Genomic DNA, 26,003 nt, shown 5'->3' on the forward strand with positions numbered 1-26,003 from the left:
CATATTTCCTTAAGACCAAATCACACATTGCTTGCACTCCCCAGAGACTCCCCTGGTGTAAGACAGCCATAATTTCTCACATCATCATCTTATTTAGCATCTCCCGGCCATCGGGTAGCATCCAGCACCCCTCTACTGTCTGTATAGCTCCTAGTTCTTCTAACTCTCTCTTTTCCTTAGCACTAAATATCGGTCTCCCCCCAAGTTCCTGCACCATCGGTACCAAAATCTATATTGTAGCAGGTTGAGGGTTGAGAGCTGCCTCCTTAGCAACTTCATCCGCCAATCTATTTCCATTTGCTTCGGGATCATTTCCCTGCTGATGTTCATTTATGTGGACTATCGCTATTTCCTTTGGCAATGAAAGGGATTCCAATACTTGCTTTACCAATTCCTCATGAGCCTGTTCTTTACCCCTACTGTTCATCAGTCCCCTCTCCTGCCACATCTTCCCAAATGTGTGTGCCACCCCAAAGGCATACTTAGAATCTGTGTATACAGTTCCTTCTTTGCCTTCCAAGGTCTTAAGAGCCCTTCCTAGTGCATAAAGTTTGCAAGTCTGCGCTGACCAATCATTGGGTAGTCAACTACCCTCAATAACACTCCCCTCTATTCCATCCACTAGTGCATATCCATTGTGTCTTTTACTTTCAATCACTCTGGAGGACCCATCAATGAACAGCCTGGCCCCTGCGTGTAGAGGGATATCTCTAAGGTTCAATCTTACTTTAGTCTGATATTCTATAATGTCGAGGCAGTCATGTTCTGGGTCTGAGGGAGCTTCATCCTCCCCTTTCCAGAGAAAGGTAGCTGGATTCAGACAAATGTCTGTGATCAATATAAGGTCATCCCTCTCTATTAGAATTGCTTCATAGTTTAGAATTCTAGAGTCCGTAAGCCACCGCCCTGCTTTCAGATTTAATATGGTCCATACTTGATGCGGGGCGCTGACTATTAAGGCTCCCCCAATAGTAAGTTTCCGACTCTCCTCTACCAATAAGGCTGTTGCTGCCACTGCCTGCACACACTCTGGCCAGTAATGTAGCTTTCCATTCTTTAATTAACAACGAATTAATGCTGCTATGTTTTAAATTAGCTATGAATCAATATGACAGGTCACTGAGAGAGTGTGAAGGAATCCTGTCAATCAATATTTATTCAGGCTAATACAATTGATATGTTATAAATATTAATTATTAATTATATATATTATATAAATAATATAATAATTATCTGTAATTCAGGGTGGAAATTCAACAAGTGGCTAAAACATTTTAGAAACTGTAATTGCTTAGTTCTGTTTGTTTACCAGTCACTTGTGACTTCTCATTCTGTTTCTGTAATTGTTTTGCTTGAGCACATTCATTTTTAAAAACGTCAACAGATTCCATAGCACCATTTGCAGTTAATTCAATCCCCAGTTTGGTGGCAGTATCTTGTCATGAGCGCAAAAATGATTCTTCGTGCCTCTCATCACAAAACTGTCACCACAGTCCAATTAACTCTTTCATTCCCGCTCCCATGTTACGTTGCCAGATTAATTGCTGACCCAATTTAACCAATTGAACAGCTTTAGGACCACCTAATCACCCAATGTTTTGTTTAAACCTTTTTTTTTAAGAAATATTGCAATATTTCTTGCTCCCTATAGCTTCAAATTCCAATGTATCAATTTATGCTTGTCTAACTTTAAAGCCTGTTCCTAACTATACATTTTGGAACCTTACTTGTAAATATATATTTATATATTATAAAATCATTTATTCAGTATTTAATATTTAAAATGTAAAATGCATACAGTTCCGAACTTTGAAATCCACTATTATTACCCAGTTTTAGTCCCTTAATTTAAATCCAAAATTAGTTTTCTTAAGTAGTCCTGACCAGTCATTGCTCAATTACAATGCTATAGGTCATGAAATAACCAGAGCTGCCTTAAAAGGCTTTGTCTATTCAAGTTTAAAAAAACTTAACGCGTGAATAATGGCTGAAGTCACAGATATTAACCATAGGATTGATTTATTACGGTCCAACGTTGAACTGAAACTTCAACTGTCATTGAGGGAGGGAACTTTCTGAATAAAGCTACGGCTTAAAATTAAGTGAAAACAAATAAGTCTGAAGCACAAAAAAAAAGGTTATCATGTTGTTTTCCTCCGTATTAAGCTGATTTGAAATCGCTTTTATGTAAGGATAGAAGAGATTAGTTAGAAACTGATGTAAGGCAGTCACGACCTGTAAAAAGAACAGGGGTTAACATTTTATTTCATAGTCACTGTAAAATCCTTAACCTTAAAAGAAATCATATTAAATTTCCATACTAGAAATCAGATTCAAAAACAGTCCCGGATCTCAAGCTCCAGGGAACAAAGCACAAACATTCAATCACCAACAAACAAATGTGCATTCAAACCGAATCACAAAGGGTTAAACTTTCTGTACAGCTCTTTTCTCTCTCACTCACACACACACACACACACACACTCACACAGTATCTCACAGACACCTTTTGAGCTTCCCGCAACAACTCTACAGGCTTCTCGCTCCACCCCTCTATCTTTTGAATCTTTTTCTGGATGTAACACCCTGCTTGTTGGGGTCTCCACCTCTGTCCTTATCCCTGTCGATTGGACCCTACGAAAGGTCCTCCTCGTCCTCTACCCCTTCCTCTATGTTCTACATGCTGCCACCTCCACTCTGGTTGCTAGTCACTGATTCGATTCTTTTCTTGACTACTTCGTCAACCGTGGCTACCATCATTTTTTCCTTCTGCTTTTGCTTCTCATCCTCTCTCTTTACAAACACTTTCTGTGCATCTCTTAACAATTCATCAAGTGGTTTCTCACTCTACCCATCTATTTTCAGAATTTGCTTTTGATGTCTGGCCATGATTTAGTTACAAAGTGTGCCCTCAGTAGCCCTTCAGCTACTAGCCCTTCCAACACTAAGCATAATCTGATCCCTCCTGACTAAAAGGCTGTTTTCTGTTGACATATAAATTCAAATATTTACAAACACAGTCTTCCTCCAACCCGTACTTTGGCCAGAAGACGGCGGGACAAAGAATGGATTCCTTAGTCCATACAAGGCAACAATATTTAATCATCTTTTTGCTATCTCTTCCCCTTGTGCAAATATTATTTTTCCAATTCCACAACATCCTGCCCAACGGACTTTCTGGAGGTATGTTGTCAGGGGCCCCACCTCGATTTCCACTTTTTTTCCAGAGGCTTATACTTTACCCTCGGCACAGCCCATATTGAGTTCTTTCATTGGACACTTATTAACTACTAGAACTCAATTCCAGCCACCAAGGCAGTACTTAAAAGTCAATTTCCCTACCTTGGTCCATGCACGGAGTTGCCTGGCTCCCTGTGCCTACTTACTTTCGCCTGGTTCAGATAGACTGTCATGGATCTCAGTCTGTCAACCAGAAGGGGGAACCCTGGAGGAACACTGGACCATTCTAAAAGGAATGGGATGTGTCTTCCCAGCCGTTGACGGTGCCCACCCTGCTGGTGATGATGGATATCCCGGACGAGCCCCCACATTGTGAGAAACAAAACTCTCATATTAATAAATTTCAATCCGAGTCAAATTCTGAAGCAGCGAATTTTATTGATACGTACTTGCAAGAACGGGTGCCTAACGAGTAAGCACCCCAATCTGAGGGTTATATACTGATCTATGCTGTTTAGCTGCGTCTCTCGGTCCTCCCCTTTCACCCCATTGTTTACTTCTGCTGTAGCGCATAGCCTATCACAAGCTCTAGCTTCACTCCACCTTTGTCTAGCTTCTCTCCGTCTCTGTTTACTTCTCCCTTTACTCTAAGCCTGTCGCCCCTTACTCTTATTTATCTCATTCCTTATATGTGACTATCCTGGCATAGTTTGCTGTCTTCGTGCGATCACTCTGCCAAACTAAATTCCATCCATTGGCCACATCCCTCCTGAGACTGGCACACTATTCTCCTGTTACTGGTACATCCCGCTACATGGTCACTCTGCCCTATTAGTCATAGATAATTCTACCTGTTTTCACTTCTCACTGTTTAGTATTGGCATGTGCAGCCTAATTTTATAATGTAAACTTTTGCAGAAGCAACACCATAATCTGTACAATTTTAATCCTATACATTACACATGCAAACATGGGAAGAATATGCAAACTCCACACAGATAGTGGCCTGAGGGTGGAATCTAACCCAGGTCCTTGGCGCTGTGAGGCAGCAGCGCTAACCACTGAGCCACGGAATGATAGAGTCATAACCAGCATTCCAAGATGGCAGCAAAGTGGAGCTTATCTGCTCACCAGTTCCTTTTCCTTTTCTTTTTTTCTCCTCTTTGCCGTCACACCGCACCCCCCTCCCCCAACCTAATGTTTGACTGCCCTGCCCTACTGGGAGAGTGGAGTCGAGGGAGACATGTCGTGGCCAAAGCCCAGCCGGGAGCAGAGTGTGTGGGCCGTGTTTGATTGAGCAGGATGATTCACAGGCTGATTCCCGGAGCAGACGCAGAGCGAGCCCGGTTCAAGCCCCATAGTGGAGTGAGCAGGCTGATTCGCGGAGCAGCAGAGTGAGCACGGGTAGTGTCCCACAGAGGAGTGAGCAGGCTGATTCCCGGAGCAGAGTGAGCACTAGTTGAGTCCCACAGCGGAGTGAGCAGGCTGATGCCCGGAGCAGAGCGAGCACAGTCGAGTCCCACAGCGGAGTGAGCAGACTGATTCCCGGAGCAGAGCGAGCACTGGTTGAGTCCCACAGCGGAGTGAGCAGGCTGATTCCTGGAACAGAGCGAGCACTAGTTGAGTCCCACAGCGGAGTGAGCAGGCTGATTCCCGGAGCAGAGCGAGCACTGGTTGAGTCCCACAGCGGAGTGAGCAGGCTGATTCCTGGAACAGAGCGAGCACTAGTTGAGTCCCACAGCGGAGTGAGCAGGCTGATTCCCAGAGCAGAGTGAGCACTGGTTGAGTCCCACAGTGGAGTGAGCAGAATGATTCCTAGAGCAGAGTGAGCACTGGTTGAGTCCCACAGCAGAGTGAGCAGGATGATTCCTGGAGCAGAGCGAGCACTAGTTGAGTCCCACAGTGGAGTGAGCAGGCTGATTCCCAGAGCAGAGCGAGCATGGTCGAGTCCCACAGCAGAGTGAGCATGGTCGGGCCCCACAGCAGAGTGAGCAGGCTGATTCCCAGAGCAGAGCGAGCACTGGTTGAGTCCCACAGTGGAGTGAGCAGGCTGATTCCCAGAGCAGAGCGAGCATGGTCGGGCCCCACAGCAGAGTGAGCAGGCTGATTCCCAGAGCAGAGTGAGCACTGGTTGAGTCCCACAGTGGAGTGAGCAGGCTGATTCCCAGAGCAGAGCGAGCACTGGTTGAGTCCCACAGTGGAGTGAGCAGGCTGATTCCCAGAGCCGAGCGAGCACAGTTGGGCCCCACAGCGGAGTGAGCAGGCTGATTCCCGCAGCAGCAGAGCGAGCACGGTCGGGTCCCACAGCGGAGTGAGCAGGCTGATTCCCGCAGCAGCAAAGCGAGCACTGGTTGAGTCATGGAGCGAGTCCTGGACGGAGGCTGGCATATGGAGGCAGTGTGGCCTCATGCTCTGGGGCAGGCAGGCGCTGACTTGTGTTGGAGATGGACTGGAACTCAAGTATTTATGGTCACTTTTATCATTCTGGACTTGTAAACTCTGTTCCTATGCTAAACTATTTTTCTACACTGTAACAACATTTGAAGTATCTGTACCTAAGTTGGCACTGAGGCGACATTACAACCTTTTCACTGCACTCATTCAAGTGTACATGACAATAAAGGCGGTTTTATTGTACAGCAAAGAAGAATTCAGTACATTGAGTCCATTCCAGCTCTCTTTAGAGCAATTCAGTCAGTTTTTATTTCCCTACTCATGTGACCTACAAGTTTATTTAGACCATAACCACAAAACAGATAAGGGTCATTCAGCTCATTGGATCAGCTGTATTATTCAATAAGATATGGCTGATCTCATAATCTTCATATCTACTTCTCTGGCTTTTCCCCATAACCCCTGATTCCCTTATTGATTTAAAAATATGTCCACCTCAGCACTGAATATACATATTTAATGACGACACAGTGGCTCAGTGGTTAGCACTGCTGCCTCACAGCACCAGGGTCCCAGGTTTGATTCCAGCCTCGGGCGACTGTGTGGAGTTTGCACCTTCTCCCTATGTCTGCGTGGGTTTCCTCCGGGTGCTCCTGTTTCTTCCCACAGTCCAAAGATGTGCAGATTAGGTGAATTGGCAATGCTAAATTGCCCATTGTGTTCAGGGATGTGTAGGTTAGGTGCATTAGTCAAGGGTAAATGTAAAATAGTAGGGGAACGGGTCTGGTGGGATACACTTCAGAGGGTCAGCGTGGACCTGTTGGGTCAAATGGTCTGTTTCCACACTGTGAGGAGTCTAGGAGTCATAGCCCTCTCTGGTAAAGAATACCAGATTCACTACCCTGATTTGATTTTTACTCTCCTTGTCCGGTCTCTTCCCACTTAGGTTCACGATTCCCCTGACACTTCATGTCACTTCCGGAATTTCCAGTTTGCAGGTTCCAGCCGTCTCCTCTTTACCATGGACATGCAATTCCTTTACACAGTCATTCCCCCATTATGATGACCTCAGGGCTTTCTGCTTCTTCCTGGAACAAAGGCCTGAACCATCCCCATCCTCTACCACCCACCTCCACCTGGCCGAGCTCATCCTCACCTTCAACAACTTCTGTTCTGAGATAAATCCTCACCTTCCACCCTACCAACCTTTGCATAAACTGCATCATCTGCCGACATTTCCGCCACCTCCAAACAGACCCCACCACCAGGGATATATTTCCCTTCCCACCCCTTTCCGCCTTCCGCAAAGACCGTTCCCTCTGTGACTACCTGGTCAGGTCCACGCCTCCAAATAACTCACCCTCCCCCGTCCTGGCACCCTCCCCTGCCACCACATGAATTGCAAAGCCTACGCCCACACCTCCTCCCTCACCTCCATCCAAGGCCCCAAAGGAGCCTTCCACATCCATTAAAGTTTCACCTACACATCCACCAATGTCTGTTGACTCCTCTACATTGGGGAGACTGGACACCTCCTAGCAGAGCACTTTAGGGAACATCTACAGGACACCCACACCAATAAGCCCCACCACCCCGTGGCCCAATATTTCAACTCCCTCTCCCACTCTGCTGAGGACATGCAGGTCCTGGGCCTCCTCTACCACCGCTCCCTCACCACCTGACGCCTGGAGAAAGAACACTTCATCTTCCACCCTGGAACACTCCAACCACAGGGCATCAATGTAGACTTCATCAGTTTCGTCATTTCCCCTCCCCCCCCCCCCACCTTACCCCAGTTCCTAACTTCCAGCTCAGCACTGTCTTCATGACCTGTCCTACCTGCCAATCTCCCTTCCCACCTCTCTGCTCCACCCTCCCCTTTGTCAACTCCATCCCCACCCCCATTCACCTGCTGTACTCTTTGCTACCTTCTCCCCAGCTCCCCCCCCCCCCCCCCGCCTCCATTTATCTCCCCACCCTGGAGACTCCCTGCCTCCATTCCTGATGAAGGGCTTTTGCCTGAAATGTTGATTTTCCTGCTCCTCGGATGCTGCCTGACCTGCTGTGCTTTTCCAGCACCATTGTAGTGTAGACTCTGGTTTCCAGCATCTGCAGTCCTCACTTTTGCCTAACTTCACTTCTAACATCTCTCATTTTCTTCAGGTCAGATGGATGGCCATTAGTATGCACATGGGCCCCAGTTTTGACTGTCTCTATGTGGGGCACGTGGAACATTCCCTGTCCTACTCTGGCCCCTACCACAACTCTTCCTCTGATATATCGATGATATCATTGGTGCTGCTTTCCTCTCTCATCCGGAATTGGAAGCTAAATTGATAAACCTTTCCAATTTCCACCCTGCTCTCACCTTCACCTGGTCCATCTCTGACTCCTCCCCTTCCTCGACAACTATGTTTTCATTTCTGGGGATATGGCTGGCTGTCAAGCCCACCAACTTCCACAGCAACCTTGACTATAAATGCTCACACCCTGCTTCCTGTAAAAACTCTATTCCATTCTGTCAGTTTCTCCATTTCTGTCGCATCTGTTCTGATGATGCCAACTTCGACAGTTTCCATGCCTAAAGGACATTAGCGAACCAGATGGGCTTTTCCTGACAACTGACAATGGATTCATCATCATTATTAGACTCTTAATTCCAGATTTTAAAAAAAAAAATCAGATTCCACCATTTGCCATGACAGGATTCAAACGCAGCTCCCCAGAACATGACCTGGGTCTCTGGATTAACAGTCCAGCAATAATACCACCAGGCCATTGCCTCCCCCAATTACACATAGACCATTGTTGGCCACTAATAGTCCCCAATCTCTTAGGCTGATGATTATCCATCTTTTTGTCTGTCCAACTGTGCTTCTGTCTTTGGGCTCTATCTCTACCTGTTGTTTACACCTTACCCCTACCCCTTTCCCCTACCCTATCTTCTGCATAAAAAAAAAGATAGGGTAGGGGAAAGGGGAAATTTCCTAGCCAAAACATCAATTCTGTGTTCTGCCAGACGTATTGAGTTTTTCCAGTTTTTGTTCCAGATTCTCTACCCTCTGAGAAAAGAAATTCCTCCTCACCTCTTATTGTACTGTGTTCTCAATTTCTCCTCATGCCCTTTTATCTCTTTAGCCCTAAGAACTATGCCTATCTAACTCATTTTGAAAACATTAAATATTTTGACCTCAGCCCCTTTCTATGACAGAGAATTGCACAGGTTCACCACTGTCTGGGTGAAGAAATTTCTCCTCATTTCAGTCCTAAAAACCTAGCTCATATCCTTAAACTGTGGCCTTTGTTCTGGATTCCCAAGTTATAAGGAATATCCTTCCTGTATCTACCCTGTCTACTCCCATGAGAATTTTCTATGAGATCCCCTCTCATTCTACTAGACCTCAGTGATTATAGTCCTATCTGATTACATAGATATAGATTAAATAGTTTCTCTTCATGTCCTGCTACCTCAATAATCCATCTGGTAAACATTTTTCTGCACACCCTTCATAGCCAGAACACCCTTCCCTAGATTTGGAGACTAAAACTGCACACAATACCCCAAGTGTGGTCTCACCAAGGCACTGTACAATTGCAGTATGACATCTCTGCTTCTGTATTCTCACTCTGAATTCCAGCATACCATTTGCCTCCTTCACCACCTGAAGCACCTTCATGCCTACTTTTCAGTGACTGGTATACAAGGGCACTCAGGTCTCAAAAGCCCATCCAGTTTCACTTTGAAATGATTTTTCTCTATCTACCCATCTTTTTTCTTCAACTTTTAGTAATCTTAGGTGGCGGAACTCCTGTGATCTGAAGAAGAGTCATATCAGACTTGAATTATTAGCTTTAGTTTTCTGTCCAGCGATGTTGTCAGACCTGCTGAGGTTCTCCAGCATTTTCTGTTTTTATTTACACAAATGCAAGTATTTCTTTTGCTTTACTTATATTAAAAGTTGACCAAATACATACCTGTCTATTTATTCCCCTGTTCATCACATGTCTTATTCAGTGTCCTCCAGTGGATGTAAGTTCAGCTATATAAATCTTTCCTCCATTACTGGAGAAGTAAAGGGAGATTTTCAGTTCTGTCTGATATTTGATTTATTTATTTTAACATGTGTCTAAGTACAGTGAAAAGTTTTGTTCACAAGCAATACAGGCAGATCATAGTAAGCAAGGATTTATAGGTCATAAGGTGAAAAACACTTGGAGGATATAGGTTTCGTCACACAGGGCAGGCACTAGGCAAGATCAACATCAGCAAAATCAGCATTATTTGAGGCTAGAGGCTAGAGAGTCCATAACGGTCTAATAACGGCCAGGAAGAAGCTGTTCCTGAACCTGCTGGTGTGTGTGTGTTCAGGCTTCTGTATCTCCTGTCTGAGGGAAGAGGTTGTAGGAGATCATTACCGGGGTGCGAGGCGTCTGTACTTCCACAACCAGAAGAAACTACAAAGCATGTTGCTAACAATCAATACTTTTTTGAAGTGTAGTCACTGTTTGTTTGGATAATGTCAGAGCAGATCTGAAATGGTGTCAGTCCAGCTGTTTTAAATTTAGTCTGGATATTCTGTTTCAGATACTTCAGGTGAAAGTTCGCCGACTTGAGCATCTTCTGTACCTGAAAAACGTTCGAATCGATGACCTTACACGACGTGTGCAACAAGCTGAACACAGATAAAAGTACCTTTACATTCTCCTCCCATCTCAGCCATGACAACCCTCTTTAAAGCTATTACAGATCAGTGTTTTAAAGAATAAGGATAACAAAAGTCGATAATATTTCCCAGCATAACTGAAAATGTGTAGCAGATATTGAGTATAATGAATATGGCAACAGCTATTTAATTCAGGCACTGCAGCCATATCCGAAGCTATTCTTGCCTGACTTTGACATTAATGCACCCTATGATTAAACTGCGAGGTTGTGACAATCATTTTTCCATGTCTAATCCACGACGCTGAAGCTTTTCATAGAATCCTTACTTTAACAATTCATTCATGGGACGAGGGTATCGCTGGCTAGGTCAGTATTTTTAATACCAATCCCAGAAGGCACTTAAGGGTCAACCACATTGCTGTGTATCTGGAGTCACATGTTGGCCAGACCAGGCAAGGATGGCAGTTTCCTTCCCTAAAAGACAAAAGTGAACCAGATGGATTTTTCTTGATATGGCTTCATCTACTCTTATTTCCAGACTTTTATTGAATTCAAATTCCACCATGAGACATTGAACCCAGGTCCCCAGGACATTACCTGGGTCTCTATATTAGCCATCCAGCAATAATACAATCCAGGCATCGCCTCAGAAGGGTAACTAAATTCATCAAGCTCAGAATCAACATTGAGAATAATGAGCTAAATGGCCTCACTCCGATACATTATGTCCACAAAGCAATAGTGATGATCATGTCACCTTTACAGCTCTCATTTCAATTATTGTTCTGATAATAGTGACTTATCACAAGATATGATTTGGAGATGCCGGTGTTGGACTGGGTGGACAAAGTTAAAAATCACACAAAACCAGGTTATAGTCCAACAGGTTTATTTGTAAGCACTAGCTTTCAGAGTGCTGCTTCTTCATCAGGTGGTTGTAGAACATGACCATACAACACAGAATCTATAGCAAAAGGGTTACGTTGTAAACCTGTTGGACTATAACCTGGTGTTATGTGATTTTTAACTTTATCACAAGATAGACACAGATGAGCAGGCCCTTTACCTCACTGTAACAAATGAAGTATATTTGTACTTTCAAAGACCCCACAATTTCCTGTCATGTCATCTGTTTCTAAAATTACTCCAGTGTTTTTGATTCTACTGTCTTACCTGGGGATTAATTTCAAGCAGTGATCATGTTTTTTGAAGGAAAATCTTCCTGGCATCAGTCATTAACATGTTTCCAGCTAATTTGATTCTGTTGTACTCATCCAGTTGCTGCCATTAGTTTGAAATCGTCCCACAGGTTTAAATTTCCACACAATTTAAAATTTACACACGATATATTTTCTTTCTCACTATGATGAGGTTATCAGTTTTGATCATCTTTATTCAGGGGTGCAAAGATGGTGTTGCTCCCAGAATAAGGGCCATACATAAGCTGTGGGAACAGAAGTTGGTGATTTGATCCATCAAGTCTGATCTGCTATTCAATTAAATCATGGCTGATCTGATAATCCTCACTTCCACTTTCTCTCTTTTCCTCATAACTCTTGACTCCCTTACTGATAGAAATGTTGTCTTTCTCAGCATTGAGTACAATTGACAATACATCCATCTGTAATGGAGAATTCCACAGATTCACGACCCTCTGAGAGTAGAAATTCTTCCCCTTCTCTGTCTTAAATAGCTGGCCCCTTAGTCTGAAATGTTTCCTACTGGTCATGGACTTTATCACAAAGGAAATAATCTCTCTGCACCTACCCTGTCAAGCCCGATAAGAATATTATATATTCCAATAATGTCTTCTCTCATTCTTCTCAGTCCAAAGAGTAGATGCTTAACCTACTCATCCTGTGCTCATAAGAAAATCTCTCCATTCCCAGAACGAACATAATGAACCTGTCTTCAATGCAAGTGTATCTTTCCTTATATAAGGGGACACAGACTGTTCACAGTATTCCAGCTGTGGTCTGACTATTGCCTCATATAGTTTTGGACAACTCCCCTCTGTTTATACTTGTTTCCCTTTGAACTAAAAGCTAACGGTCCATTTGCCTTCCCTGTTAACTGCTGCTCGGTTTTTATGACCCCTAAATCTCTCTGTGCTGCAGCTTTTTGCAGACTTTCTCGATTCAAAAGACATTCAACTCCTGCATTCTTCTCCAAACTTCACATTTTTCTACATTATCTTCCATCTGCCAAATTTTTGCACACTTGCTTAACCTGTCCATATTCCTCTGGAGACTCTTCTTGTCATCCTCACCATTTGCCTTCCCACCTATTTTAGTCTCACCACAAAGTTGGTGATAGTATCTTTATTTCCTACATCCAAGTTATTAATGTATATTGGAATTATAGTCTGAACGCAGATCCCTGTGGCATACTACTATTTACAAGTTGCCATCATAAAAATGCCCTTTTAGTTCCAACTCTCTGTCTTGTAGCCCTATTCCAATGCCATTCATTTTTATTGAGTAGTGTTACATGTGGTACCTGAATGAACACCTTTTGAAAATCTATGTATAGCATATTAACTAGGACCACTTTGTCAATCCTGATATTTTTTCTCCTCAAATAATTCTAATAAATTTATCAGGCATGATTTCCCTTGAATGAAGCTGTGCTGCCCATGCTTAATCTGTATTATTCAGTTGTAAATGGAGTCTAACACTTCCCCAATGACCATTATTAAGCTACAGTTACCTTTTCACACCTTTTTTTGAATGAAATTATTACACTGGCAGTTTTCCAATCCTTCAATACTTTTTCAGAATCAAAAAGATTCCAAAAGATTACTACCAGTGCTTCAGGACCTTCAGTATCCTAGGATGCAGCCCATCGGGTCCAAGGAACACCTCAGCCTTTCGAGTCATTAGTTTCCTTATTACTATTTCTCTACTTATAGTAATTGCATTTTTTCCTCTCCACATTTGCCCCTTGTTTTAGTATTTTTTTATTATCCTTTAGTGTGAAGGTTGATGCAAAGTATTTATTCAACTCCTCTGCCACTTTATGGTTCCATTATTATTATCCCATTCTGTACTTGAAGTGATCTAGTTTCAATTTGGCCTGTTCATCCTTTTTGTGTATTTAAAGAAGCTCTTATTGTGCATTTTTATTTATTCTCGTTTATTTATCTTTGAGCCTCGTGGGTGCCACAGTGACTCGGTGGTTGGCACTGCTGCCTCATAGCACCAGAGATCTGGGTTTGATTCCAGCCTCAGGTGACTGTCTGTCTGTGTGGGGTTTGCGCATTCTCCCTGTGTCTGTGTGGGCTTCCCCCAGGTGCTCTGGTTTCCTCCTACAATCTAAAGATGTATAGGTCAGGTTAATTGGCTATGCTAAATTGCCTATAGTGTTAGGTTCATTAGTCAGGGGTAAATGTAGGGGAATGAGTCTGGGAGGGTTACTCTTCTGAGGGTCAGTTTGGACTTATTTGGCCGAAGGGCCTATTTCCATGCTGTAGGGAATCCAATCTAACCTTATTTTATACCTTTTTTGGACATCTTTTGTTGGCCTTTAAAACTGACCCAATCCTTTAATTTATCAATAATCTTTGCAACAGTGTATATTTTCTCTTTCAATTTGATACTATCCTTCCTTGATCAACAAAGATTGGGTTATCCCTTGGCATCCTTCTTCCTCACTGGCTCAGAGTCCTAGGACACCCTTACTAATGACATTGTGGGTATACCTACACCAAATGGATAGCAGTAGTTCAAAAAAACAATTCACCAATACTTAAATAATACTCTTCCTTTCTGTTTCTCACACCAAAGCATATAATTTCACATTTAGCCATGTTGTACTACTTATGTGGTTTCCCATGCACTGAACCTGGCTAAATCATCTTGAAAACTAATTGCATCTTCCTCACAACACACCATCTCACACAGGTTTGTTATCAGCAGATTTGGAAGTGTTGCATTTAGATCCCTTCTCCAGATTACTTAAATATATTGTGATTAACTATGGGCCAAGCACTGATCCTTGTGGTATTCTGTCACTCGGAGAATGACCTGTTTAATCTTACTCTCTATTTTTGTGTTTGACAGTCAGTACTCAGTCACTCCTATCTCATGCATTTTAATGTTTTTCTACTAACTTCTTATGAGGGACCTTGTCAAAAGCCTTCTCAAACTCCAATATACCACAATCACTGGTTTTCCCTTATCTTTTTACTCCGCACATTGTCAAAAAAACTCCAGTAGATTTGGCTTTCATAAACACAGGGTGGCTTTGTTCAATTCTGTGAATACTTTCCAAAATTTCCTGGACTCCAGCATTTTCTACACTACTAATGTATTTTTCCCATTCTTGGGACATGAGCCATGCTGGCGAGCAAGCATTTATTGCCCATCCACAGTTGCCCTTGAGAAGGTGATGGTGGTTAGTTGTTTCTTGGCCTTCTTGTTAGGCTAACTGATCTGTAATGTTCCTTTTTTTCCCCCTTTGCCTCACTTTTTGAAAAACGGGGTTTTATTGCCATATCCAATTTGCCAGAACTGCTTCAAAGTCAATAGAATCTTGGAAGATGACCACCAGTGCATCCAATATTACTCGCACCACTTCCTTTAGAAAGCAGGCCCCAGTGACTTGTTAGCCCTTAATTCCATTAATATTCCCAGCACCACTTTCTTATAATACTGATTTCCTTCAATTCCAGTATCTCATCAGACCCTTGGTTTCTGAGAGGTTATTTGTGCAGTCTGTTGTGACGATAGAACCAAAGGATGTGTTCAATTCGTCTGTCTTTTCTTTGTTCCTCATTATAATTTCCCTGGCTTCTGACTGTAATTTCTGTCTTTACTAATCTTTTTCTTTTCACATATTTACAGAAGTCTGTACCTTGCAGTTTTACTTTCGTACTCTATTTCACCCACTTGATTAAATGTTTTTCGCTTAAGTGAATTTTAAGAAAATCCTGCATCATGAACACTTTTCTTAAATGTCTTTTAAACTCCTTTCCCTGTTTACTTCAGCTAACTGTGCCTGCCTTCCTTTGTAGTTACTCTAATTTAAGTTTAACATAGTTGTTTCCAATCCAAGTTTCTCATTCTCAAGCTAAATGTAACATTCTATCATGTTATGGGCACTGTTTTCTAAGAGATCTTCTGCGCAGAGATGACTTATTAAACCAGTCTCAATACACATTTCCTAAATTCCCATTTGGATCCACAACATATTGTTCCAGAATACTGTCCCAAACTCACTTCCTCATGGTTACCTCTACCATATTGATTTTCCGAAAAAATGTGAAGATTAAAGTCACCCATGATTAATGTTCTTCCTTTTCAAAAAATCCTCATTGTCATCTGAATTATTCCCTGTCTTACATTGTAGGTATTGTTAGGGAGCCTATAGACTACTTTAACTAGTGTCTTTTCCTTGTTATTTCGTATATCCATCATATAAATCATTTCTAACTGTTGAACTTATTTGGGGAAGCGATGATCTAGGGAGTATTATCATTGGACTATTAATCCAGAAACTCAGCTAATGGTCTGGTTACTTGAGTTCAAATCCCACCATGGCAGATGGTAGAACTTGAATTAATTAAAAAAGAATCGAAAATTAAGAGTCTGGTGATGACCATAAAACCATTGTCGATTGTTAGGAAAAACCCATGTAGTTCACTAACGTCCTTTAGAGAAGGAAACAGCCATCCTTACCTGGTCTAGCCTACATGTGACTCCAGACTGAAGCAATATGATTGGCTCTCTGAGCAATTAGGGATAGGCAATAAATGCTGGCCCAGTCAGTGATGGCTTCATCCCATGAGTGAATTTTTAAAAAACTCATTAAAGTTACCTCTCAACTCTTTTCTTCCTGCCTGTTCTTTCAAAAAAAGTCACATACCTTTCAATGTTTAGTTTCTTGATTTGATTTTCTTGCCACAATGTAATGGATAGCCATATGTAAGATCATACCCAGTAACCTTCATTTGTGTTGTTAATTCATTTATTTTCTTTCTAATATTGCATGCATTTAACTAAAGAGGCATAATTTTTGCTCATCTTCCTTTTTTTCCCCTTTAAGCCAATCTTCTTTTTACGTTTGTACAGTTGTCCTGACCCACTCTCAGTATCATTGTTGTTTTGCAATTCTGCCATATCTTTTTGCTTTGTTACCTGTCCTGAGTCTAGTGCCTGTCCCTCCATTAGTTTAAAGCTCTGTCTACAGCCTGAGTTATTCAATCTGCCAGTATGCTGGTCTCACATGGTTCAAATGAAACTCATCACACCAGAATGACTCCCTTCTACTCAGTACTGGTGCCAATGCCCCATGAACTGAAACCCATTCCTCCCTCATCAATGTTTCACCTGCGTGTTTGACTTATTAACCTTATTTGCCCATGCCAGCTTGCCCGTGCCCCAGGTAATAAACCTTGGAAGTTCTGGTTTTCAACTTAAGCCCGAACTATTCAAAATCCCTCAGGAGAATCTTCTTTCTAGTCCAGACAATGTCAATATCAATGATGACAACTAAATGCCCCTGTCACTCTAAGTTTCTCTCCAGCTTGAGGAAATGTCATGACACTGGGCAGGCAACACAAGCTTTGGGAGCCACAACTACAGAGAACAGTGTCTAGTCCCTCAATTATCTAGACATCTGGCTTGCAATGAAGAGTAATGGCAAAAGCACACCGCTGAGGTCACCATGAAGGTCCCACCTTCTCAACCTCACCTAAGACTTAGTGAGGTTTAACTCACCACCAATTGCCTCTCCCTAATAAGTCAGCAGCCCTATGGTCTTCTAGGACTTTAGCGACTACTGTTGTCCCCTACTACTGCTACATTTCCATTGTCTCCCCGCACTTGAATAGTTCTCTGCAACACTGTTACAGGGTTCACTCAACCTCCGTGCGGTCTACAGTTTGTGAGAATTTCATTACTGTTGTTCTGTAGCAGGGGTTGAGGCTCCTTGAAAGCAACCTCTCTAGTCCCCATACCTGTGTGATCATAGACCAAATTTGAATGACCTAGCCTAAGGGGAGTGACTTCCTTTGGAGCAACATGTCCAGGGAGCTTTCCCATCCTTGATGCTGCATTATGTCTGCAGCTTGGATTTCACCTCCTCAACACAGATTCCAATTTGTTGGAACTGCAAACATTTGCTACAGATGTATTCACAGTTAATCATCTTGGTGTCCAGCAACGTACACATGCTTCAGCAGCAACATATTACCCAGTAAGGCATTTCTGTCATATTTTATTACATTAATTGATTAATCCAGTATCACTGCTCTTTATTGTCATTTTCTTTTATACATGCCAGTATTAACCTTATATTTCACAAGTTATTTAAAGAAAAGAAAGTAAAAAAGACATGACACCCAAACCCTAAAGACTTTTATTTTACTTTAAAGCTTAGGATACTGGCCAATACTGGTCTCAAAAGAGCTGTGTTGTTTAGGCAAAATCAATAATATTGCATGCATTTAAGTAAAGTGTCATGTTTGCCAATTTTCACCTTTAAGCCTATTTTGTTTGAAGATTGTATAGTCCTGCCCCACTGTGGGTATCATTGGCTAAATAGCTGTCTTGCAATTCTGCCATATCTTTTTGCTTGAAAAAGCCTATGTGTTGCCTGTCCTGTTCCTCTGCTTAACTCGTTGAGACACTCAACTGCTGCACTCTGTTGTAGGTCACAAGTCTTGAGATGCCTAGCTACAGCAGTCTTACAAGTCCCACTCAAATCACACGAGATTGACTATTTAGTTATGCTTCCAGCACAACGTGGCCGGCCCAATCACCTAACAAATGTCCAGTTTCAGCTACAACCCTCGGGAAAGGCTACAGAATTGAAACTGTTGATTTTGGTTTGATGTCAACAATAGTATAATGCATTAGGTTTGTCCAATTTAAAGATTTAGACTTTGTTACCCATCAAATGCATGTACTCAGTCCAAGGATTATATGCTTCTAATAAGAATGACCCAGCTCAGACATTAATGCAGATCCAGATTCGGTCGGTTCTTAATTAAGCTGCTGTTTCACTTCCAACAGTTAAGAAAACAAATCCAAGCCACAAGCTATCAACTACAGAAGTTATACTCCATATTCCAGGCTAATACAATTATTTCCCCATCAACCAATGAGGTGAAAGAAACTCAGCATTCACCGTGTTGCTCTTTGTTAAGTCTCAATCCATACAAATGGCTGCCGTGTCTTCTTCAAGACACGGCACTCTAAAGGTGGCTTGGGGTAGCGCAGAGGCTCAGTGGTTAGCACTGCTGCCTCACAGTGCCAGGGACCCAGGTTCAATTCCAGCTTCAGCTGACTGTCTGTGTGAAGTTTGCACATCCCCCCCCACGTTTGCCTAGGTTTCCTCCAGCTGCTCCGGTTTCCTCCCACTGTCCAAAGATGTGCAGGTTAGGTGGATTGGCCAAGGGAAATGCAGGCTTACAGGTAGGAGGGGTGTGGTGAGTCTGGGTAGTCATTATGGACTTGTTGGAACAAATGGTCTGTTCCCAAGTGTCGGAATTCTATGAAAGATATTTACGATGTGCAAAGCGTTGAGAGAGAAAGGTAAGGAGAATAAGTTGACAGTGGCAGAAATAGTGTTTAAAGGAGACATTGTTGCCTTACTATAATGTGAAGCTTGTTATTCCCAGAGCATCTCCACTTGTATTGTTCCATTCAAAACATATTCATAGAATCCTGAGGAGTACCTCAAACTGCCTGACTCACAGGCTTTTACAGGTCATGCCACAGTAAGCCTTGGAAAGCATTAACAGGAGAGGAAAGGGTAATGGAACATATGGCTCAAGGATAGACAGGACTGGCAGCTTAATGTTCCACAATCCAAATGCTACAGGAAGGATAGAAAGGGAGGCAAGAGAAGAGGGGGAGTGGCGTTCTTGACAAGGATAGCTGTGCTGAGGGAGGATATTCCAGAAATACATCCAGGGAAGTTATTTGGATGGAACTGAGAAATAAGAAAGGGATGATCACCTTATTGGGATTGTATTATACACTTCCTAATAGTCAGAGGGAAATTGAGAAACAAACTTGTAAGGGGATCTCAGCTATCTGTAAGAATAATAAGGTGGTTATGGTACGGGATTTTAATTTCCAAACATAGACTGGAACTGCCATAGTGTTAAGGGTTTAGATGGAGAGGAAATTGTTAAGTGTGTACAAGAACATTTTCTGATTCAGTATGTGGATGTACCTACTAGAGAAGGTGCAAAACTTGACCTACTTTTGGGAAATAAGGCAGAGCAGGTGACTGAGGTGTCAGTGGGGGAGCACTTTGGGGCCAGCGACCATAATTCTATTAGATTTGAAATAGTGATGGAAAAGGATAGACCAGATCTAAAAGTTGAAGTTCTAAATTGGAGAAAGGCCAATTTTGACGGTATTTGGCAAGAACTTTCAAAAGCTGATTGGGGGCAGATGTTCGCAGGTAAAGGGACGGCTGGAAAAAGGGAAGCCTTCAGAAATGAGATAACAAGAATCCAGAGAAGGTATATTCCTGTTAGGATGAAAGGGAAGGCTGGTAGGTATAGGGAATGCTGGATGACTAAAGAAATTGAGGGTTTGGTTAAGAAAAAGAAGGAAACATATGTAAGGTGTAGGCAGGATAGATCGAGTGAACCCTTAGAAGAGTATAAAGGAAGTAGGAGTATACTTAAGAGGAAAATCAGGAGGGCAAAAACGGGACATGAGATAGCTTTGGCAAATAGAATTAAGGAGAATCCAAAGGGTTTTACAAATACATTCAGGACCAAAGGGTACCAGGGAGAGAATAGGGCCCCTCAAAGATTAGCAAGGCAGCCTTTGTGTGGAGCCACAGAAAATGGGGGAGATACTAAACGAGTATATTGCATCAGTATTTACTGTGGAAAAGGATATGGAAGATATGGACTGTAGGGAAATAGATTGTGACACCTTGCAAAATGTCCACATTACAGAGGAGGAAGTGCTGGATGTCTTGGAACGCATAAAGGTGGATAAATCCCCAGGACCTGATCAAGTATACCCGAGAACTCTGTGGGAAGCTAGAGAAGTGATTGCTGGGCCTCTTGTTGAGATATTTGTAGCATCGATAGTCACAGGTGAGGTGCCGGAAGACTGGAGGTTGGCTAATGTGGTGCCACTGTTTAAGAAGGGTGGTAAGGACAAGCCAGGGAACTACAGACCAGTGAGCCTGACCTCAGTGGTGGGCAAGTTGTTGGAGGGAATCCTGAGGGACAGGATGTATATGCATTTGGAAAGGCAAGAACTGATTAGGGATAGTTAACATGGCTTTGTGCGTGGGAAATCATGTCTCACAAACGTGATTCAGTTTTTTGAAGAAGTAACAAAGAAAATTGAAGAGGGCAGAGCAGTGGATGTGATCTATATGGACTTCAGTAAGGCGTTTGACAAGGTTCCCCATGGGAGACTGATTAGCAAGGTCAGATCTCATGGAATACAGGGAGAACTAGCCATTTGGATACAGAACTGGCTCAAAGGTAGAAGACAGAGGGTGGTGGTAGAGGGTTGTTTTTCAGACTGGAAGTCTGTGACCAGTGGAGTGCCACAAGGATCGGTGCTGGGTCCTCTACTTTTTGTCATTTACATAAATGATTTGGATGCGAGCATAAGAGGAACAGTTAGTAAGTTTGCAGATGACACCAAAATTGGAGGTGTGGTGGACAGCGAAGAGGGTTACCTCAGATTGCAACAGGATCTTGACCAGATGGGCAAATGGGCTGAGAAGTGGCAGATGGAGTTTAATTCAGATAAATGCGAGGTGCTGCATTTTGGGAAAGCAAATCTTAGCAGGACTTATACACTTAATGGTAAGGTCCTAGGGAGTGTTGCTGAACAAAGAGACCTTGGAGTGCAGGTTCATAGCTCCTTGAAAGTGGAGTCGCAGGTAGATAGGATAGTGAAGAAGGCGTTTTGTATGCTTTCCTTTATTGGTCAGAGTTTTGAGTACCGGAGTTGGCAGGTCATGTTGCGGCTGTACAGGACGTTGGTTAGGCCACTCTTGGAATATTGCGTGCAATTCTGGTCTCCTTCCTATTGGAAAGATGTTGAGAAACTTGAAAGGGTTCAGAAAAGATTTACAAGGATGTTGCCAGGATTGGAGGATTTGAGCTATAGGGAGAGGCTGAACAGGCTGTGGCTGTTTTCCCTGGAGTGTTGGAGGCTGAGGGGTGACCTTGTAGAGGTTTACAAAATTATGAGGGGTATGGATAGGGTAAATAGACAAAGTCTTTTCCTTGGGGTCGGGGAGTCCAGAACTAGAGGGCATAGGTTTAGGGTGAGAGGGGAAAGATATAAAAGAGACCTAAGGGGCATCGTTTTCACACAGAGGGTGGTACGGGTTTGGAATGAGCTGCCAGAGGAAGTGGTGGAGGCTGGTACAATTGCAACATTTAAGAGGCATTTGGATGGGTATATGAATAGGAAGGGTTTGGAGGGATATGGGCCGGGTGATGGCAGGTGGGACTAAATTGGGTTGGGATTTCTGGTCGGCATGGACCGAAGGGTCTGTTTCCATGCTGCACACCTGTATGATTCTATGACTCTATAAACAGGCAGGTAGAGTTGAGGTCACAATCGGATCAGCAAGACCTTATCAAACAGAAAAACAGGCTTCAGAGACAGAATAGCCTACTCCTCTCCCAATTTATCCTGTATCCTGCCACAGGGATGACAGCAAAGTGATGGAAGTCATGGGCCGGGCCTGTAAATGTCTCCCTTTGTGAGACGTTGAAGGCAATTACAGTAGCAAAAGACTAGGAACCCCAACATATTCATTATTTCCATTTGTAATTAATTAGGTCAAAACGAACGATTAGAAGATACCTTATTGGTGTTTATATAAAAAAGGTGACCATCTGTTATCTCCCAATCCAATTAACAGTTTTAGCCAGAATATTGCTGTGTCCCATTCACAACCACACATGGGGCTGTGTTTCATAATTTAATATTGAGTGGCTTGTTTACCACCAGTTGTCAGAGTATTATTTTTCACAAACTGATTTTGGGGCCGTGTTAAAGAAGGCTTCTTCAGCAATCAACTGCCATAAGGAATTATGACTGGGATTGATTTCCAATGCATTAACATTTGTTTGATATGTTTACGATGTTTATTGAGAACACCATTGATAATATTGGTTTCTAAACGTAGGTGAACATTTTGCAGATGCTGAATTAACATTAGTAGTGTATAATTATTAAAGACCATGAGACATAGGAGCAGAAATTATGCCATTGAGCCCAGTAAGTCTGCTCCGCCATTCAAACATGGCTGATAAGTTTCTCAACCCCATTCTCCCACTTTCTCCCAGTACCCCTTGATCCCCTTGATACTCAAGAATCTATCTATCTCAGTCTTTGTCTGAAATATACTCAATGGCCTGGCCTCCACAACCTTCCATGGCAATGTGTTCCATAGATTCACCATTCTCTGGCTGAAGATGTTTATCCTTATCTCCATTGTAAAAGGTCTTCCCTTTACTTTAAGGCTGTGCCCTCAGGTCATAGTCGCTCCTACCAGTGGAAACATCTTCCCAACATCTACTCTGTCCAGGCTGTTCAGTATTCTGTAAGTTTCAATTAGATTCCTCCTCATTCTTCTAAACTCCATCCAGTATTAACCCAGAGTTCTCAAATGTTCCTCTTGTGTTAAGCTTTTCATTCCTGGGACCATTCTCGTGAACCTCCTCTGAACATACTCCAGGGTCAGTATATCCTCCAGTATATGGAGCTCAAAACTGTGCACAATACTCCAAATGTGGTCTGACCAGAACCTTATGGACCCTCAGAAGTACACCCCTGCTTTTATATTCAAGTCCACTCAAAATAAATGTCATCATGGCATTTGCCTTCCTAACTACTAACTCAACCTGCTTTGAGAGAATCCTGAACCAGAACTCCCAAGTCTCCTTGCACTTCAGACTTCTGAATTTTCTCCCCATTGAGAAAATAGTCCATGTCTCTATTCTTCTGACCAAAGTGCATGACCTCACACTTTCCCATGTTGGACCTCACTTCTTGGATACGTGTGCATTTGAATATGGCAGAAATAACAGATGCAGATGTATTTTTGTGTCATCACACCTGATTATAAGAAAATACCACAGCTCATACCATATGCTAATTTCAAGTGAGTCTGGCAGAATATTGCCTCTAAGCACAATAATTGCACTTTGTCGTCTGAAAAGTACATACAACAACATTTTAGCAAGAAACAGTACATTGTACATTGCTCTCCTGATAAAATAGAACATTTTCTGATTTATTGTGAATACTAGCACAGAGTCATCCAGCACTGAAACAGACTCTTAAGCCCAACCCGACTATGCTGACCCAGTTTTCTAAACTGAACTAGTCCCATTTGCCTACGTTTGTCCCATATCCCTCTATATATTTCCTTTCCATTGATCCATCCTGATGCCTTTTAAGTCTTGTAATTGTATTCATTTCTACCACTTCCTCTGGCAGCTCGTTCCACCCTCTGTGTGAAAAAGTTGTCCCTCAAGTTCCTTTTAAATCTTTGCCCTCTCAGCTTAAACCTATGCCCTCTTGTTTTGGATTCTCCTACCCTGGGGCAAAGAACTTGGCTATTCAACTTATCTACACCCCTCATGACTGTATAAACCTTTATAAGGTTACCCCTCAGCCTACTACCATCCAGGAAAAAAAGTCCCAGTCTATCCAGCCTCTTCCTATAGCTCAAACATCTAGTCTTGGTAACATTCTTGTAAATCTATCCTTTCCTGTTTTATAACATCATCCTTATAAGCAGGGTGACCAGAATTGTATGCAGTACTCCAAATGTGGCTGACCAATGTCTTGTACAGCTGTAACTTCACGTCTAACTCCTGTACTCAGTGCTCCGACCAATGAAGGCAAGTGTGCCAAATGCCTTATTCACAACTCTGTCTATTTGTGACACCATGTTCAAGGAACTATCTACCTGCACCTCTAGGTCTCTCAAGAGAGACCCTCCAGTAATATCAATAGCATAGCATCATTGCCCTGGAGAGCCATGAATCAAAACATTAGATCTCCTTAATGTTAAGTCACTGAAGTGATGTGACTGGCTGGAGCTGTATAGATGGGCTATAATTTTAGATCAGTTTGGTTCATTATTTATTTCCTTAGTTCACGTTTCAAAATTCAGACTCTGAGCAATCTCAACTATTTGACAATGAAACGTTTTGTCAGCAGACAATAGGTTAGTACTACAAATGAAATTTACCAACAAATCTATCCTGCCACCAATCATCTACAGGGTGATCTTTCTTGAGGGTAAGCTATATCGATGAATTAAATTCCCTCACAACCCAGAGTTCAGGGATCAAATGGTGTTATTCTCCAAACTTATATAATCTTCTGCTGTTCGTACAAAAATGCACAGGGTGACAAAACTAGAGCATTTACATGAGAAAAATTGATTTACTTATTTTGGTTTGAAACTAGAGGTGCAATAACTGAAAATGATTTTATCAACATCTGACAATTTTTATTCACAATCTCCTTCTACAAAGCAGGATGCCAATTTAAAATTATGTAAGCGATTTAGAATTATTTGCCTGATTTTTAACAAGCTTTGGTGTAAAATCATACTTACTCACATTATGATCTAAATACTTGAAATAAATATATTTTCTGAGGATTGCAAATGCTTCTTTGAGCATAATTTAAGACAAAGACTTGGAAAACGTTTCTGAAGATCAGTATTTTTGATTATCACTGCTGAGAAATGAACTGATATTTTCCATTTACCACTGCAGTCATCTGTGAGATCTCTCAGTGAGATTGTTAATTTACTGCGAAGGAAGACAGAGATTTGAATTGTACCTTCAGGCCTACTAGGAACTCAGTTCAACCTGCCCTCAAGAGTACACGGAATATTTACAATCAGGAGATTGAGATAATTTTCTCCCCCTCCTTCTTAGATATTTTCCAAATCAACATGCTGATAGATTTTACGAAACAAAAGAAAACAAAGAACTACCGATGTTGCAAATCAGAAATAAAAACAGAAACTGCTGGAGAAACTCAGCAAGTCTGGCAGCATCTGTAGAAAGAAAACATTGTTAATGTTTCGGATCCAGTGACCTTTCTTGAGACCTCTTCCGAGTGCCTACCTGGATCTTCGCAGCATCCCTACCTTGCCCTGCTGGGCCAATTAGGGCAGTCACAGAAGCACATTGTGTAGATGGGCTTTATTGGTCAGCAGTCCTCACTCTGGGAGGCTCCTATCTTACTGCATGATACCATGTTATTTCAATCTCACACCTGCTTGCATTTGCCAGCAGCTTATGTAGCAAACACACGGTACGTTCAGCAAGCAACCAGCCATGTCTCAATGTCTTAGGGGATAATTCTCACCAAAGGATGGCACAGTGACTCAACAGTTAGCACTGCTGCCTCACAGTGCCAGGATCCTAGGTTCGATTCCACTCTCTGTCTGGAATTTGCACATTCTCCCCATGTCTGTATGAGTTTTCTCCCACAGTCCAAAGATGTGCAGGTTGGGTGCACTGGCCAGGATTGTGTAGGCTTAGTCAGTTAAACCATTGGATATGTGAGGTTATGGCAACAGGGTATGGAGAGGGATACTCTTTGAAGGGTTGATGCAGATTCAATGGACCAAATGGCCTCTTTCTGCATTATTAGTATTCTATGATTCTGAAGTCCACGTTGGCACTCCATTGCCAGGAGCCCCAGCACAGTAGCTCAGGGCAGCCTCCTGTACTAGACTGGGAGATTGGCCAAAGTACTCTGGTCAGAACATTCTCAGC

At 42.5% G+C, this 26,003-nt stretch overlaps 1 protein-coding gene across 1 annotated transcript in view; it reads left to right on the forward strand.

Moving 5' to 3' along the window:
- LOC140481316 (sperm flagellar protein 1-like) overlaps positions 1-24,863 on the forward strand; it is a 106,136-nt gene extending 81,273 nt beyond the window's left edge. The window contains exon 7 of the mRNA XM_072577302.1: positions 10,160-24,863. Coding sequence (XP_072433403.1) covers positions 10,160-10,261 — 102 coding nt within the window. The 3' untranslated portion in view covers positions 10,262-24,863. The remainder of the gene's footprint in view (positions 1-10,159) is intronic.
- Positions 24,864-26,003: the final 1,140 nt, after the last annotated feature.

This window comes from Chiloscyllium punctatum, chromosome 1 (assembly GCF_047496795.1).
Source record: "Chiloscyllium punctatum isolate Juve2018m chromosome 1, sChiPun1.3, whole genome shotgun sequence".
Classification (NCBI taxonomy): Eukaryota; Metazoa; Chordata; class Chondrichthyes; order Orectolobiformes; family Hemiscylliidae; genus Chiloscyllium; species Chiloscyllium punctatum.